The sequence below is a fragment of the Sardina pilchardus genome, chromosome 20 (assembly GCF_963854185.1).
Source record: "Sardina pilchardus chromosome 20, fSarPil1.1, whole genome shotgun sequence".
Classification (NCBI taxonomy): domain Eukaryota; kingdom Metazoa; phylum Chordata; class Actinopteri; order Clupeiformes; family Clupeidae; genus Sardina; species Sardina pilchardus.
The window spans coordinates 7,318,879-7,337,576 of record NC_085013.1 but is presented as its reverse complement, the minus strand read 5'-3'; the positions used below and the strand labels follow the sequence as shown (position 1 = coordinate 7,337,576).

The following is an 18,698-nucleotide window of genomic DNA, read 5'->3' as shown; positions in this document are numbered from 1 at the left end:
AGAGGGTAACCCGACTAGACAATGGCCAACATTTGACTCTCTGGCCACAACTGACAGTTTCATGATGATCTCAAGCAACCTATTTGAAGTAAAGGAATATTACTGGTAATACTCCTAGCTAAAATAAATAATAATCTTACTGAGATCACTGAGCTTAAAATCAATTTTCTTCATGAACTTATTCATTACTTAACATAGAGGTTTCTGAAACCTAAAACAATGAGACAAGACAAACAAACACAACAATAATTACAAGAATCCCAAGCTGGTGGAAGAAGTGTATGTTTATTTGAAGTTCTTTAACAGAGTGGTTACAGAGATCATGAAAGTGATAAACTTTACCTGAGAGGATAACAGGGGGGATCACCTCCAGTATAACATGGAGAGACTAAGGGCAAAGAGTGAATCTCAGTTTATGAGATCTATTATAGTAGTAGTGTAATTGGTACAGGTTGACCAGTTTTGCAAGCTACAGTTCTCCATCACAGTGTCCAAGGCCAGTTTTCCTCTGCACGTACATATAGATGCACACACACGCGCACACACTCACACACACACACACACTCACTCACATACACACACACACATACTACACCTGTTATGAAGAGAAGGATGTCATCATCAAGACAGCATCTGATTGTGATTCAGCGTAACATGAGTAGTCTATGATTGGTGATGTCGTCTAATCTCCAGTTAGCACTCTAAGTCAGCGGTGGTTTGGCTTAAGGCCACCACACAGTGTTGGTCTAGCGCACTACCTTTGCCTCTGCCGTTTCCATGCAACAGCTCCAATAGCCATGCAACCACACACACACACACGTACGCACACACACACACACGCACACACACTCACACACACCTGCAGTATAAACAGCTATAGATCCAGCATCAAACGCATACATACTCCTGCTATAGAAAAACAGGACGTTAAAGATGCGGCTTCATAAATGTACAAAAACACACACGCACACACACACACACACACTCGCGCACACAGTCACACACACACACCTGTGCTAAGGTGAGTCGGGGCTCTGTGTAAACTCATCACAGTTTAGAGAAAAAGAGGTTTCAGATGAGAGAGTGTTTTAGCGCGGCTTTTGCGTTCTGAACGCGGCCGGCCGGCCAGCACTACGAATGATGTCTATTGGCTACAGGAGTGATGTCTCTCGACTCGACTCCACGACACAGCGCTAAATTTGGCTACAGTTGCGATTAACGTTCAAAAAACAGGACAAGTGCAGCCCAGGGCCGCGTGTGGCATGGCAACACAAATATGGCTCTGATATCCTGAAGGACAAAAAACATGACACGACGACAACTAACACAACAACAAAAATCAAAACACTTAAACAAAAACAATGGCGATTTTAAAAGATACCTTATAAAATATGGCTGTGATTATAGAAAATGGTATAATCTGGCATATAAAGTAATATCATGTAAATGACATACGACACAGCCTGGGCTGTGAGAAGGAAAAAACAAAAGGCTTCTCTCCCGTTTAAGACAAGACAAAAACAAAGTGAAACTGAGAGGGAGAAAGAGAAGGGCGATTGTAAAGTGGATGGTTGGCTGACCTTCAAGTAAAGTAACCACCAGACTGCCATATAAACATTCACCAAACACATACAGCAACGATTGGCAGAACAGCATTCCGCACTTAAGATATTTCTGATTCTTGCGTGTTCTTCTACATTAGTTCCTGACGTTGTACCAAGTCAGTGACCAGTCAGTGACCTCGTCCGTTTACACATTCATAATATTTAAACCTTCTCCGTCTTCCAGAGCTGGACGGCAGCGCTGCCCGGTTTGCCCCTGTTTGACGGCCAGCATTATGGACAACACGTGTGAGCGAAGGAGAGCGAACGACAGAACGAGACGGAGGGCAGGGATGGCGGGAGGAAAAGCGAGCTGCACTCTCTGCCTGAAGCTTTGGCATGAGGAGAGAGAGAGAGAGAGTGTGTGAGTGATTGTTTCCTCTCCGTCCAGCCTCCACGAGAAAAATAAAAAATAAAAATGGCACTCGCCTCGCACCGCCACCTCCTGGGAAGGACGTCGTCCCAGACGCACACACACACACACACCCTCAACCGTTTCCTTCCGAAGGGGCGAGAGCGAGGGGGTTGGGTGGCTCCATCTGTCTCCGTCTTCACTCTTTCTTCTTCTCCATCCCGTTCCCGACGTCCTCCTTGACCCCCGACCTTCCTCCTCCGCCGACGCCGTCGCCGTGACGACCGGCCGTCCAATAGCGGTGGCAGGCCATCTCCATCAGCTCCACCCCGCCCACCAGCCGCTGCTGCGCCAGGAAGAAGGCCACCACCAGCAGGAAGTAGAGGCGCACCGGCGCCCACAGCCACAGCGCGGCGAACGAGAGCGCCACGAACGCCGTCCAGTAGAGCAGCGAGGCCACCTTGATCAGCGCCACGCGCAGCTCCGTCTTGCAGGGCGGCACGCGGGCCTCGGGCGTGTCGAAGGCGCGCGGCTCGGCGGCGTAGAAGTCGCGCAGGCGCCGCTCCTTCTCGACCCAGCGCTCCTGGCACCAGGCCTGCAGCGCCTCGCCGCCGGCGGGCAGCGCCGAGACCGGGTGGCGCCGCACGTGGAAGTGGATCTCGCGCGGGAACAGCCCCAGCACCAGGTGGCGCTCCGTCTGCGGGATGTTCTTCGGGTAGGCCACCGTGATGTCGTGCACGGCGTCCAGGTTGTCACCTGAGAGAGAGACGAGAGCGGAAAATAGAGAGAGAGAGAGAGAGAGGGATAGAGAGGGAGGGAGAGAGGAAGAGATAGATAGATAGATAGATAGATAGAGAGAAAAAGAGAGATAGAGAGAGAGATAAAGAGAGGGAGGGAGAGAGGAAGAGATAGATAGAGACAGAAAAAGAGAGATAGAGAGAGAGATAAAGAAAGACAGATAGAGAAAGAGAGAGAGAGAGAGACAGAGAGAGAGAGAGTCCTTAAGGGCCCTTCAGCATGTCACTCCAAGGTAACCCTGGAAGATGATTACTTCAACAGGCTTACAAAAACCACTTCATTGTGAAATCTGGGTCGTCTGCACAGTTAATCAGTACACTCAAGGACTTCTCAGGTCCAGCGTGTGTGGACCTTTTAAACCTTTGACCAGTCACTCAGGTAACGGAAACAACAAAAGTCTAATAGAAAAAATGCACTACGCTGCTAATGGGGGGGGCCATGTATTCACATAAGCTTATCCTACTTATTTACATTGACACATCAAATTGTCCATCAAAACTATTTTAAGTTAACTCATCGGTGTGGACATGAGAGAGTGTGTGTGTGTGTGTGTGTGTGTGTGTGTGTGTGTGTGTGTGTGCGTGTGTGCGCGTGTGTGTCCAGTGTGAAAGCGCTCCTAAGGACGCTGATGACCTTGGCGCTGGCCGCCCCCAGCTCAGGGCCGTTGGGCAGCTCTGCGGAGCCCCATACTAGGCCATGTGTGAGGGGGAGCGCATGCGGGCGGGCGGGCGGCGGTCTGTCCGTGCGAAGCCAGCCGACAGCGGGAGGGCATTAGAGCGGCTAAAATCAAACGCGGTGTGAATCCGCCCCCCGGCCCCCACTGTCGTCAGCGCTCTCGTCAACGCCTCGTGTGGATCTACACCCCCCCCCCCTTCTTCCTCTCTCCCTCGCTCGCTCGCTCCCTCCCTCCCTCTCTCTCTCTCTCTCTCTCTCCCTCCCTTCCTCTCTCTTTCTCTCTCCCACTCTTCTCGCCCTGTGCCCAGCTCTCACGCCATGTCACCACCATGACCTGCCTGACTCCACTGAAGGCTTGGGCTGGTGCTGTCAAAGCAGCTGGACAAGGGCCAGACAACTGTTCAGGGAGCACTGTGTCCACGAGGAGTCCGAGTCTGTGTGTGTGTGTGTGTGTGTGTTTATGTGTGTGTGTGTGTTAGTGCGTGTATGTGGGGGGGCCAAACAAGTGTGGCTGAGACAGATGAGCATTCCTCTGAAGAAACGCGGGGGTGGCTGTCCTTTCCACCAGACAAATATGAGCTCTATGCCACAGACGTCAGACAGACACACAAACAACTGCCTGCACACACACACACACACACTACTGGGAAATGGGTGAGTAGTGCAGCCTCCTACTGTGCACATCGATGGCATTACTCAACGGTGTTGCAGAATGCTCTGGACCGGAGCCAGGTCTGGCAGTCCAAGTTACAGGCTAGTGTTTGACATAGCTGGATGAATCACTGGAGACCATCTCATCATCTGTGTGTGTGTGTGTGTGTGTGTGTGACTGTGCGTGTGTGTGTGCGTGTGTGTGTGTGTGTGTGTGTGTGTGCACGCGTCTCCTGCCTGGGCAGTTTGTTAATATGAATACTTGAATACATAACCTTGTGCCTCACATTTTTCCATATGACAGCATATGCCAAGCGCGGGGAGTGTTTCACTCCTAGCCTATTTTGTTTCTAGGTTTTCTTCGTCGCAAACAAATGTATTTCATGACGTACAAGGCCATGGAAGGATATCGTGGCCCTGATGGCATCATTACTCGACATGTTTACAGGAGCGCTTGCGTATTAAACAGTGTACACTGACTCTGATGAATGCTGGTCAACCGTGTGACCTGCGGTCAATATTGTAACCAAGGGGGCAGAGCGCACGTGAGGTGTGGGGATTGATTGGCCGATGAGCGTGCAGTGATGTGAGGTGATTGGTTGAGCAGTGACCTCTGACCTTCACGGAGCGTGTTGACGATGAAGGTGAAGCCGGTGGTGCGGGGGTGCAGCACGTACTCGAACTTGGGCAGGCCGTTCTTCTCGGCGAAGTCGTCGCTTCGCGCTCGCGTGTTCTCTGTGGAGGGGGTCACAAGCGAGCAGAAGAGAACAGGAGAGGAGAGGAGAGAAAAAAAGACCACTTCCATTCACTAATTTGTCAGGCACTTTTTATCCAAAGGAACTTGACAAAGCTAGGCAGTAAACGACAACCCAAGTGACAGCAAAGGTTAGGAGAGAGCGTGATGAAAGGCGACTAGACCTCATTTTCATCAGCCTGAGAGCACCAGCATGAGTGAGGAGGAGGCAGGAGGAGAAAGGAGTGAGGAGGAGGAGGAGGAGAGAGGAGTGAGGAGGAGGAAGGAGGAAGATGAGGTGAGGAAGACGTAAAACAGAATTATCATCTCCTTGTTTACAAACAGCATCTGGCTTTCACCCATCCACAGTAAGAGCGTGAATTTGAGGTGCTTGTCATTCATTCTATAAGCATCATACACACACTCTCTCTCTCTCTCTCTCACACACACACACACACACACACACACAGACACACAGACACACAGACACACAGACACACACAAACAGACAAATAGACAGACGGTTCAATATATATTTTTTCCCTGTGTGCCAACACACTCACACACAGACAACTCCTCCTCCCTTTGACACACACAGACTGGAGGAAAAGTATGTCATACTGTTTTTAATTAATGACACAGGGACATGAGGGGGCATCTGCTCCAACAGACACACACTAGTGTACACACACACACACACACACACGTACACATACACACAGTAATTAAATCAGGCCAATGTTGTAATGGAGACTCAGGAGATTAACTGGCCCCATCTCAATAGAGAGAGCGAGAGGGGGCAGTCAGTGCTAAGACAGATTTAAATCAAAAGCTATCCTAAGAGGATCTGATGGACAGGTGAGAATCTGATCTCTGTGTGTGTGTACGTATCTCTTTGTGTGTGTGTGTGTGTGTACGTGTGTGTGTGTGTAAGTGTGTATACGTGTGTGTTTGTGAGCGTGTCAGTCTATGTGTGTGTGTCAGTCTGTGTGTGTGTGTGTGTGTGTTTGTGAGCTTGTCTGTCTGTGTGTGTTTGTGTGTGTGTGTGTGTGTGTCAGGGGTCAGTATGTTTGGACATGCCGTTATTGGACCGCTGCCAGCTTGAGTCTGCTGGCTATTTCAGGGCCAGTGCAACATCCATTTATTTCCACTGACCTCTGTTGTGTCCAACAGAGCTATGCATGAATGCCACACACAGGCCCTGAAGAACAGAGTGCAAGAGAGAGGGAGAGAGAGAGAGAGAGAGAGAGAGAGAGTGTGTGTGTAACATTCTCTGTGCACATTCACACTAGACCCCTTTGGTCCAGACCCGGGTTCGTTTGATAATGTGCAGTCTGCCGAACTCTGATGCTGACCCAAGAAGACCGAAACGGAGTCCGCCAGAAAATGGTTGTCTGGGGTACAGTTTGAAGCTGTGGTATGAATGCTCCTCTGTTCCAAAACCAGGAAATAAACACGATTGGTAATGTGATGTCCATATGATTCCACCGCTTTTTTGTGGCGTTATCAAGTGATATTGCTAAATAGAAGCTATTAACTCAATGTGAACAGAGACCTGTTTGGGCAGGGCTAGGGGTGAGTAACTGAACTCGGGTTCGGTCCTGTGAAACGGGCCAAGTGTGAAGGCAACCTAACAAGGAGTGACAGCAGCTATGTAACAGACGAAGCGGGAAGAGAGTCCACAAGAGTTAGTCAGCAAAAGTAAATGATAAGTGTACAGGTTATATGAATTGTGTGTGTGTGTGTGTGTGTGTGTGTGTGTGTTCTGCTCAATTTCTGTGATAATTGGCAGTCGCCACATATGGAGAAGGCGCTGTTTTTTGTACCCATGAACTGAGACCAGAGGCATAGGCTACTGGGTTTGCAATGCTGGTGTCTAAAATTGTTTGTGTTCAATGAAATTTATTGCAAAATGTGAACACAAATAAAGGCATTGTGTGTGTGTGTGTGTGCTCCCTCACCGGTGAGGTCGGTGCCCTCGGGGAAGAGCAGGAGCTGCAGGGGCTCCCTGATGTGGCAGAAGTACTGCAGCATGTTGGCCATGTGGGTGCGGTCCTCCTCCCAGCGCCGGTGGATGAAGATGAAGGAGGCTACCTGCATCGCCCAGCCTGAACACACACACACACACACACACACACACACACACACACACACACACACACACACACACACACACACACACACACACACACACACACACACACACACACACACACACACACACACACACACACACACACACACACACACACACACACACACACACACACACACACACACACACACACACACACACACACACACACACACACACACACACACACACACACACACACTTTTTCAAAACTACATGGCATCATGTGCTAATATCACTGTATCATCTGCTTTATCAGCCATGCATGGCCCAGTCTAGACACATAAAGGGAAGTGGTAATACAACAGAGACGTGACAGGAAGCAGTGAGAGTATTACACTAATCAGAGCCGTCAGGTTTGCAGCCAGCACGGCTGCAGGGGACCAGCCAATGCTGCAACACTTGACACACACAAGCATTTACTGGCACCCTACAGTACTTTCCTATGTATTAGCCGCATTGTGTATAAGCCGCAGGACAGTGTTTTATGCAAGTTTAAAGAAACAAAACCATATTAATACCATGTTGACTGTCCCCGTGTATTAATTTCATAGCTGAAGAAATGTTGCAAAATCAATGTAGAAGCCACAGCTAAGAATTAGAATAGAAATTACGGTAAATGTAGGATAAGGTCAAATTAAGGAAGTCTATCCATCCTAGTAAACTAGGGTGTGGCATGAGTGTACGACGTGTGTGTTGGTTGTGTGTGTGTTGTGTTGTGTTGCACACACACCGAAGCCGGGCACAGCTTTGAGGCCGGCCTTGAGGCAGATCTTCTCCAGGCGCAGGTAGCTGTAGCGCAGCAGGCAGCACCACAGGAACATCCAGTCCAGCCGCGTGCGGTGGTTCATGATGATGACGCTGCGCTCGCCCGGCACGAAGCCGTCGCCCGTGATCACCACCTTCACCCCGAACACCACCTCCAGCAAGGCCTGAGGGGGGCGCACACACACACACACACACACACACACACACACACACACACACACACACACAGCATGACCACCCTCTCTGACTTTAGTGACATCATAATGGTACTTACAGCGTAGTTACCTGCTCTTTACATACACAGTAAAAAAAACATTTTTACAGCTGAATCAGCAGAAAGTTCCAGAGAGTTTGAAACTTGAACTCATCCTCATGAGTTTATGGCGACACACACACGTGAGGTTCTGTCTGCATGTAAAAAGGTCAGGGTTTTGTGGTGAACTGTCACGCTGGCCAGAGGTGAGTGAGAGAGGACATGCACCAAAGCGTGAGGGTTTCTGCACACTCACAACCACACTATCGGTTTGTGATGGAAAGTACACTTCACAGATACACACACTTGTGCTTTTGCACACACATGAAAATGCACACATCATGGTTCTATCTCTCACTTGTACATCTGTACACATACATACAGACACACACACACACACACTTTTCTACACACGTGTAAATGCACACATCATAGCTCTATCTCTCACATATACATCTGTACACGAACATACACACACACATATATCACATGTACCCACCACAGCCAAAGTGAGCCTCACACACACATTCACGCTATTATATTAAGTTAAAGTTAAGTTAATAAAACATGACCAAAAACATGACTCATAATAACACTCACCCTATTATATGAAGTCAATAAAATATGAAGAAAAAACATGACATATAATAACATATATAATAAGAAATAAAAAACAAAGATACTGATCATGAAGACACGGTCACTCACTCTCTCCCTCACACACATACAAGTACACACACCCCTCTCCCACACACACACACACACACACACACACACACACACACACACACACACACACACACACACACACACACACACACACACACACACACACACACACACACACACACACACACACACACACACACACACACACACACGGCGACATGTACCCACCACGGGCAGGGTGAGCCAGGTGGCGACGATGCGGTCGGTCAGCCAGCGGTACCAGGCGGGGGAGAGGAGCATGAGGGGCAGGAACGGCCCCAGCATGAACACACTCCCGAAGAAGCTGCCCAGGAAGAGAGTGGTCAGGAAGTAAAGGCCACGCGCAGACACCGCCATACCTGAGAGAGAGAGACAGGGAGAGAGGGAGAGAGAGAGAGAGAGAGGGACAGGGAGAGAGAGAGAAAGAGAGAAAGAAATTCATTTATACATACCAATAAACCAATGCTTGTTGTTGCATTGTTGACTGTTAGCCTACCTTGGGGCCTGTACTACGACGCGGAGCTACTGGCTTTCTGGGTAACTTGGAGAGTAAGTTGATCACGTGTGGCGTAACTTCCTGATTAACCCGTACTACGAAAGGTGGATAGGTTAAAACCGAGGTATGCTGCCATGGCAATTAACGCTGCATCTCAAACCTGCTCCGAACAGGTTATGATCTTGGTTAACCTGAAAAGGGGCGTCAATGACGCAAAACTAGCGTTAGACTATAGCCTAGGCCTATAGCAAAGTCTCTATTCAAGATTCTCAGCCGAGGGAATTCGTTGCATTTGTCAGTCTCGGTCACCCCGATGGAGCAAAATTAGGCTACGATAATTTTGCCAGTGGACAATTAGGCTAATGTATTCCATTGGTGATGCTGAACATCTGAGCAATACTGCATGTCGCATGATTAGCAAAGAAGCTTATTGCTCTATCTAAACTATGGAACACAATATAGCCACGATCAGAAAAAAACCTGCCATATAATCGGCCTTCCATTATTATTTGCGATGGCCAACTGTTGAACAACTGCCGTTTTGTCAACGCCGGTTTAGCAAAGTAACCCTGGGTTACATCTGGGTAGGTTAAACTCCCTTCGTAGTACAGGCCCCAGTAGTGCTACAGTATTGTTACATTGTGTACACAAGGTAGATTGGATACACTGGGTAGATAAATGTCAAATGGAGAATGACGCAAGATAATGTTTCAGTGTTTTTGTTTTGCATAAGGTGCCAATGCATGTGTGTGAGCATGTGTGTGTGTTGAAACGGATTCAATTAATCTGTGGGAACATCGATGCAGCACAGATGTCAGAGCTGTTTTGTAAACGGGACTACTGCTGATGAAAGCCGAGAGTATGATGGATGAGGGAGTGTGTGAAAGATAGAGTGATAAGTGCAATATGAATCTCGTGTGTGTGTGTGTGTGTGTGTGCGCGCGTGTGTGTGTGTGTGTGTGTGTGTGTGTGTCTGATAAAATACTCAAATAGTTCTACTGTGCTGCTGATTAGAGTGAATTATCAGTGATCTTTACCTCCCTAATGATATCCATTACAGGGAAGGTACACGTGTGCATGCAAGTAGATAGAAAGTGCGAGACGCACAGTCAGGTTGCAATCCTGCTGAGAGTGTTGAAATTTACACTGGTGGAGCAGGTACACGTACACACACACGTACACACAAACGTACACACACACGTACGCACACACACACACACACACACACTGATTACTCATGGCTTTTGATCTCAGCATTAGCATAATCCAGCAGCCTCTCTGTCGCCATAACAGCCGTATGCTACTGTAATGACCAAGGTGAGTCCGCTGGGAGGTGGCATTTGTACCCTCTCTCTCTTCGAGGTTCATAAGGCACAGTACGGTATAGTAGGGAAGCGGCACTCTGCGTCTACATGTACATAGATAAGTACAACCATATTTCCCTGCACCTGCTGCTCACAACACTAGTGTTCAGAGTAAAGGCACACTGATAGGACTTGAGACAGACTGAGCCTTTTGCCTGGCAAACAAGCACTGCTCATTGTATGTTCTGCACGAGTCATTTGGTTAAACAAATCATATTAAAGTCAGAGTACAACCATCTTGCTATTGTTAAAAAAAACTATTGAAATATGGAGGTGGAGGTTATTCATTCGTTTAACCACTCTCTCTCTGTCACACTCTCTCACACACACGTACAGTTGCACAGATGAACTCTTTATGATTGGGGGAATGTGTGCTTGTGTATGTGGTTTGTGGTAAGGGAGAATGTGTGGAGTGTTGAACACCAGTGGAAAAATGACAGAGGACTTCAACCCCTACTGCCATCACCACACACAACCACGACAACGACCACACACACACACAAACACACACACACAAAGTGTCTCTTGGTCAGAGCTTGAAGGGATGGAAAAAGCAATGATGCTTTGATGACTTTTTTCCACTGGCCCTGAACAATAAACACTTAGAGGATTACAGATGGATCACGCCTCACTGAGTACACGTGGCCCCTGCCCAATCACGCACACTAACACACTAACACACACACACAGCGTTTTCTGGGACACATACACATGACTCAGCAAAGCAGTCTCTCTCTAACACACTCATAAGATTAGAAAAAAAGCAGCTGGTCAAAGCTCACCGTGTCTTCATGAATGACTCAGCCTAACATAGCATCTAAAAGCTCTTCTCGGCTCTCAGCTCAGGCTTGTCCTCGCTCCCCCCTTCGCTTACAACCCATTACACGTCCCCATCCACCGGGAACATCCAGTGTCAATCACAAGATAACACGCTTGCAATCAACAAGGCCTTAACCAAAAGGCGAAGCTGTGATTTCCAACAGACCTTTATGCATGCAGGACCTGGCACAGAACAGTCTGAAACGCTCGGAGGTCAGCCGATCTTGTTTTTAAGCGACACATGAATGATGGGCGTAGGAGTAATAGCATAAAAACCCCTCGCCACTTCAGATATTCTTGTTATCACCCATCTCGTCCCTTCCCTTCCCTTCTCCACGGCCCCAAATCTGCCCCTGGCAACAGCACAGCACTGATGAGTGAGAGCTCGGTCTCACAGCGCTGGTAAAGGCCTACCATCTCTTAACTCTTTGGCTGGATGGTGTTTAGAATGGACCTCGTCCATGGTATCTTTTTTCTTCCCCCTGACCTGACCTGAAACAACCTCACCTCCCCACAGGGTGCCAGGCATGTCTTGCTGGCTTTATGAGACGAAAACAAAGAAGATGAAAGCATGGGAGTGCAGTTGTTAAATGGGCTACTACAGTATGCCATTCAAGACTGTTGCTTTATTCAGTGGAGACTGTGGAATCGGTACCAGGATTATGTGGCAGGCTTGGCTATATAGAAGAGCAATGCTTCTAGACCTTAGTGACAAGATGTAACTAAAGGAAATGCTGATTGTGGTGTAGAACATTCTGTCAATCAATCAATAGCAGGGCTCAACATTAATGGTTGCCCTTGGCTACCAAATTGATACCAGATTTGGTTAGCTTTGACAACCAAAACCTTATGCCTCGGTGCCAAGCTGGCAAACCACTTTAACCACTTTTAAAAGTTAACATTGAACCCTGACCAATAGTATAAACAACACATGATCAGTTATACCATGTGTATACAACAGTATAATTAATGAGGAGTCTCACATCTTGATCTGCTACTGTAAGTCTATTATATTAAAGAGCTGCTCTTAAATTGTCCAGCAAATATGGGGCCTCGGATTCGAACAAGTAGCCTACTTCCACACAGATGATCATGACAAAGTTCTCTTCCATCACAGCATCACACTCCAACTCCAACATAATTAGGGTTAGTTTGAAGTGTTGTGTGGACCAACGGTCAACCTCATCCTGTGGGTGACCAGCTAAGCCTCAACATGTGCCCTGACCTCCTCTGGCTCCCACACACCCTGCCAAACTTTCCCATGACCCGAGCTGACAGAGAAGCTGGGTCAGAGTCCCAATTGACCCGCTCTGACAAGTGCGGGCATTCACTGTTGCGTTGTGGCTTGGGCTACTTTGGACAAAAGCATCCACTGTGTGAGCGCAGATCTAGGCTACCGCAGCTTCCTCTTCCTCTGTGTGCGAATCCAACTAACCAGGAGACTCGTGTCTCTGAGGTTTTGGTCCGACTCAGTAATTTCACGTAGACGATTTTTATTTCTAAAATCACTAAACTGATTGGAATTCACTGACAGTTCTTGAACTCTCCAGACAGCTGTTACTAGTTAAGATTCAAAATGTAACATTATAATTCCGTGACATCAATGGTGAAAGCTAATGTTCTGGGCTACAGCTTGTCCAATTTTATGTGAATGAGCCAGTGTGTGTATGTGTGTGTGTGTGTGGCTGACAGACACACCCAGCTGTCCCAGACCTGGCCGGTGATCCTCTTTGCATTTTAATCTCTGTGTCTCTCAGGGCAACCCACGCACACGTGATGGCAGAGACACTGTGTGTCCTTTTCAGCCGATCCACTACGGCATCACCCTACCATGCTGTGCTCCTTTAAAAGAACGCTCACTCAGCAAGCAGCGTCAGGGCACACAAAAATGCACACAGCACCTGAATCAAGTAATCTATCCTGCTTCACGGGCTCCAGGTAGTTCAGGTGATGGAAGAGAAAGGGAAATGTTGGCTAGGCTTTGGAGTGACCAGGGTGCTCTGCTCTGCAATTTTAATGTTGCAGTCCAGTCCACTTGGAAGCACCACAAGCACGGCTCTTGTTAGTGCAGACGGACAACACGGCACCAGCAGATACAGCTCACGGCACGCGCACTGCTGCAGAGTACTTTTCCACCCAGTCTGCTTGATAAGAGTGCAGCTGTTTAATGGAGCCTTGAGGAGTGAACAAACAACAGCAGCTTCGAATGTGCAGTTACACGAGTGAGAGACAAAACCACACAACCTTTGTTTTGTCTACACTTAAGGTGCAGATAACATCTCAAGGAAGTAGTTTCAAACTGCTGCATTGAATGATTTACAAGGACAAAATCGTTATAGACCAAAAAAACTGTGGGGTTTTATGCCTTCATCTGAGAAGTAAGTATGAGTGTAATGCACGTCACGAACTCTGCATAGTCCCTGAAGTATCCGGATTTGTTTTCCTCTGACATGACTCTGTGTAACCCCAGTGGGTAAACACGAGGATGAACAGGGGCCCCCAGAGTAAAGTGGCTAAAAGTACAGTATTGCTCATGTAACATCACCGACGATAGAGCCATTATTAAAGGAATGACGTCAGTAAGCTGCATTGACGTTAAAAGGTAAGGGTAGTAATGCATAGGTTCATTCCCAAGCTATATTCTAACGCATCTAACGCAGCTAGCGTTAGCTGGCTACTGTCAACATAAACCACAATCTGTGCCAAGCTAACAGTTAAGTGAAGTAACTACTTCACATACTATCCCAATGGCAAGACAGTTGCAGCTAAACACTGCGATACATAGGTAACAAGCTATAACACCCAGCTCATCAAGTTAACATGACTTTTGCCATTTTAATATCGGCTCACACGGATTAGGAAGTAGATTGACGTTAGCTATCTAGCTAGCTCGTGAGCTAGGTTGCAAGCTTATCAGTTATTGAGCACTGAGGCAACAGTTTCGGGTTAACTTCCAAATCGGTCCGAACATGACTGTAAATGGTTTTGAGTCACAGGGTTCACATAGCACATTTCGATGTAATAGATGGTAACGTTAATGTGTACTTCAGTCTTTACCCACCTGGATTGTTGGAGTTCTCTTGCTTACTAGGGAGGTACGCGGGCAATTTCAAGGTGCGGTCAAGCGAAGTTAGCAAGCGTGCTAGCTGACAACACAGTATGAAGCTTGCTTGATTGCGACACAGTAGCTATTCGCTAGAACCAAAACAAAAACATATTTTTTTCAGTCGTGAGTTTGCTACTTCCGTGTTGACCGAAATTATTTCAAGATTCAGGGGAATTACATCATCAGAAGGCATGTTGGCAGAGGACCCTGCTAGACTGCAGGCTGCAGCTGCTTGCTTGTTGACGCCACCATGCCATTCCTGGCTTCCATAAGATTGACCTCTTAACACCAATAATATGATGGTGCCGACAGGGGGCACTGTTTTTATAGAAATTACTGATTTTGAAGATGCAAATCCAGACCCTCTGTACGATTAGGTTCCTGGCCTAGCCAACCTCTGTCCACGTTATCGACCGCAAGTTGCGATTCAAGAGTATCAACTGACGACTCGTCAAATAAAGACTGCACTTGCAAAATAATGCATGGTACATTCTGCATCAAATGCAACAAATAGATTAACAGGTTCTGTCTAAAGAGACTATAATTGCAAGGGATTTTAGGGATTATAGCCTACTAATTCTACTGATACAATATTTCAAAGTGGCAGGACAATAGAGAAATAGCTGTACAGTATTAGAGGTGGCGGGGTATTAGATGCGTTTTGAAAGGAGGTGCTCTGAGAAAAGATGAGCCTGCAAGAAATGTTTGCATGATTGAGTTTAACTACAGAGATACTAAAGTCTCTCCGTTGGCAAACATTTGTGAATTGAGGTGGAGGTGGAGCAGTGAAGTAGCACGTACCATTTCGATAGAAAGAATTTAAAAATCTTCTGGACCATCTGTAAGGGGTTGACTGTGCATTCTGGGAGACCCGCTAGAAGGGCATTGCAGTTGCTGAGGCAAAAGATAACCATGGCCTCTACGGAGAGTTGGATGGCATATTATGGCCATATCAGGTTTGGTCTGATTTTTCTTTTGTTGTGTGTAGAGCAAAAGGACATATGACAGACGCAACATGGCCAGAAAATGCTTGCTAGTCATTAATCATGACACCCAGGGTTCTCATAACTTTTGAGAAGGCCATTTTCTGGGCTGTTTGCCTTTATTCAAATAGGACTGTTGAGACTGACAGGAAGTGAGTGGGAGATAGTTGGTATGGGATCAGGAAATGACCATGGGTCTGAACCAAATCTGGGTCCCCATGGGCACTTGGACCTGAATCTGGTACGGCTGCTGCCACTTCTGTAACAGCTCCCCCAAAGATGCCATTTTTATATTGTGACTGAGTTCAGTCTTAGAGAGATTTAGCGGGAAGCTAAAAGTTCCTTTGGCCTTCTGACAGACAAACTAACATCTGCACAGATATTGTGGGGTCATCTGGCAGGAATGAAAGCTGTGAAAACAAAATTGAATAACGCATTCTCACGCATTAGCTCTTGCAAAAGTCTTTATTGGACCATGTCTTCAAACGTATGCATTTCGGCCTTACGCCACCATCAGCGTGTTGGAAATAGAAACGACCATTAGTGGTGATGTGAGGTGGCATTTAGGCAGATAATCCAACCCAAAGAGCCTGTGTATGTTGTAAAGAGAAGGGGCCCCTGAACCTATCCTTTGGGCACGCCTGTGGAGAGACAATGGGATATGGACTTTTGATTCAAACCAAAACCAAAAGTGCTTTGCGTCAAGATGCTGAGAGTAAAGATAGCGCTACAAACTCTTCTAAAAGGTTGAGTAAGGTCGAGTAAGATGAAAACGACAGCTCTTTGGTGCGCGGCCTAAGGTGCAGCTCTAACTGTCCTTTCAAAGCCGTTTTAGTGGAGTCACAGCTCTTAAAGCCTGGTTGATTTGGATCAAGGAGGTCAGTCTGTGAGAGACAGTCTGAGACCAGCACGTACATACTGTACGTGACTGTACTGTATTATGCACATGGACAACACTCTTGACATTTCGCAAGATGGTTGTAAGTCTTCACCACGACAGTGACTTTATGTAATAGGTATAAGACAGGGAAAGGAACAGGGGGAACATGGAATAGCAAACTCCACGCCCCAGGGACATAGTTATGGGTCTACTCGTCTAATCTACTTATGCTATATCTGTGAGCCTTACATCACCAAAATAAACAAGACTTCAGTGAATGTTTTTAGAAAGCATGTTTTTTTTTCTGCAGGCTTTGGACATTGGGTCTTGGGCTTGTTTCAAAGGGGGGCTATTGATAGCACTTTAACGAGCCTTCATTGGAAAGAATCCCAGCTGGTTTGTTTTTTCAAAACATTCTCACAGGCCTCCACATTTTGGGAAGGACGGAGAGAGAAGAGCAGAGAATGGAGAGGGTGGAGGACAGAAGTGGAAAGATACAGGGAGAGCAAAGGGTAAGTGAGGAGAGAGAGAGATGGGTAGAGATGTGAAGATTGAAAAGAAGAATGAAGACGGTGAGGAGCGTGGGGAGGGGTGGGGGGAGAAGAAGAGAGAGAGAAGAGAGGGAGAGACAGAGAGAAGGGAGACTGAATGAGGAGAGTGGGTGGTTGTTGTGTCTATGGATGGACAGGGCGGGTCAAACTCAGAATATCCAGCTGTCTTTCTTGTCTCTAATAGTAATTGAATGTGGGTTTTATATGGGCTTCAAAGTACTTAATTTAACAATAATCCCTGTCTTGAACACAGACTCAGACGCAGCACGTGGACTTAAATGGAACTGGTTGTCCCAAATCTCAAATCTCAAAGCAAATATCGTGATATCCCTCTCTCTCAGTTTTTCTCTCACTCTGTCGGTCTACCTCTCTGTTTCTGTCTGCTGCTCTATTTCTCTTTCTAAGGTTAAACACTTTTTCCACCCAGGATTACAGGGGGATAGAATCAGACTATTTATAACACTGACGACTCATGCTGAAGCAGGACAGTGTGGATTAACACATTCAAACAGACACACATATGTGTGTGTGTGCACACACACACACACGCACGCGCACGCACGCACGCACACACACGCACACACACACACACACACACACACACACACACACACACACACACACACACACACACACACACACACACACACACACACACACACACACACACTGGCCGAAGCCTCAAAGCCAGGGAACAAGAAGAGTATGTCCCATTCCAGCTGCCCTCATCAGATTGCAGTCCAGCTGAGATGAGGCCATGTAGGGACAAAAGATGACTTCATTGTCACACTCACACTCTCTCACACACATTCACACACACACACACACACACACACACACACACTCTCTCTCTCTCTCTCTCTCACACACACACACACACACACACACACTCTCTCACACACACACACACACACACACACACACACACACACACACACACACATACATACATACAAAGGCCTTTCACAGTCCCACCTAAAGCCTGACACCCATTAGCTTGACTCATTTCCTGATTCACTTGAACCTCAGAGGTTGCAGAGTTTATTCCAATCAGACCCATGAAAATGCACAAATACTATCTAGACTATGTCATCTGCTGTTACTGTAATAGCAGAGGCTTTGGTGATCCCAGAAAAGGTGTGCCTGACCAACCTGTTTTGGTGTTTTGATGGATGTTTCATCTGTGATGAGATTGCCCATTTTGATGCAGCAGTTTTTCCATCTGATCCCTGTTATGGCAGCGTAAACAGATGCAGTATCTCTTAATCTGGATTAACACACACACACACACACACACACACACACACACACACACACACACACACACACACACACACACACACACACACACACACACACACACATACACCCACATACATACATACACACACACACACACACACACACACACACACACACACACACACACACACACACACACACACACACACACACACACACACCCGTTAATGTTACCTGTTTTCACCTCTTTTGCATGCACTGGACACATAATCATAGACATGTTGTCTGTGTTCCCTTTTTGCCTTTGCGTCTCCTTGCCAACCTGTCCATATATTTCCCACTCCACTCGTCCGTGTGATTCTGCCCTTATCTCTCCATCTCTGTCAGAATTTGGCTCAAACTGTGTGGTCTCCAGCCCACCCCCTCTAAACACACACACACACACACACACACACACACACACACACACAACGTGTCTCTCGGTACTGGCAGTACTTTGCGCTCTGTGTGTTTGGTTCGGGCTGGTATAAATATGATTCTTGGTCTTAAGGGATCTGATTTCTTCTCAGACTCTTGGATCCCCA

General features: G+C 47.1%; 1 protein-coding gene across 2 annotated transcripts; it reads right to left on the bottom strand.

Moving 5' to 3' along the window:
• Window positions 1–266: 266 nt before the first annotated feature.
• On the bottom strand, window positions 267–14,760 carry lclat1 (lysocardiolipin acyltransferase 1). 2 transcript variants are annotated; one of them, XM_062522259.1, is made up of 7 exons: window positions 14,637–14,760; window positions 14,414–14,547; window positions 8,863–9,032; window positions 7,678–7,876; window positions 6,772–6,918; window positions 4,696–4,812; window positions 267–2,709 (listed from the first exon to the last, which is right to left on the bottom strand). In XM_062522259.1, exons 3-7 carry the CDS (start codon window positions 9,028–9,030, stop codon window positions 2,153–2,155), a joined length of 1,188 nt encoding a protein of 395 aa, XP_062378243.1. In that variant the 5' UTR covers window positions 9,031–9,032; window positions 14,414–14,547; window positions 14,637–14,760; the 3' UTR covers window positions 267–2,152. The 2 variants fall into 2 exon arrangements, with proteins under 2 accessions (XP_062378243.1, XP_062378242.1); XM_062522258.1 differs by having other exon boundaries at window positions 14,414–14,731.
• Between the last annotated feature and the right edge of the window lie 3,938 nt (window positions 14,761–18,698).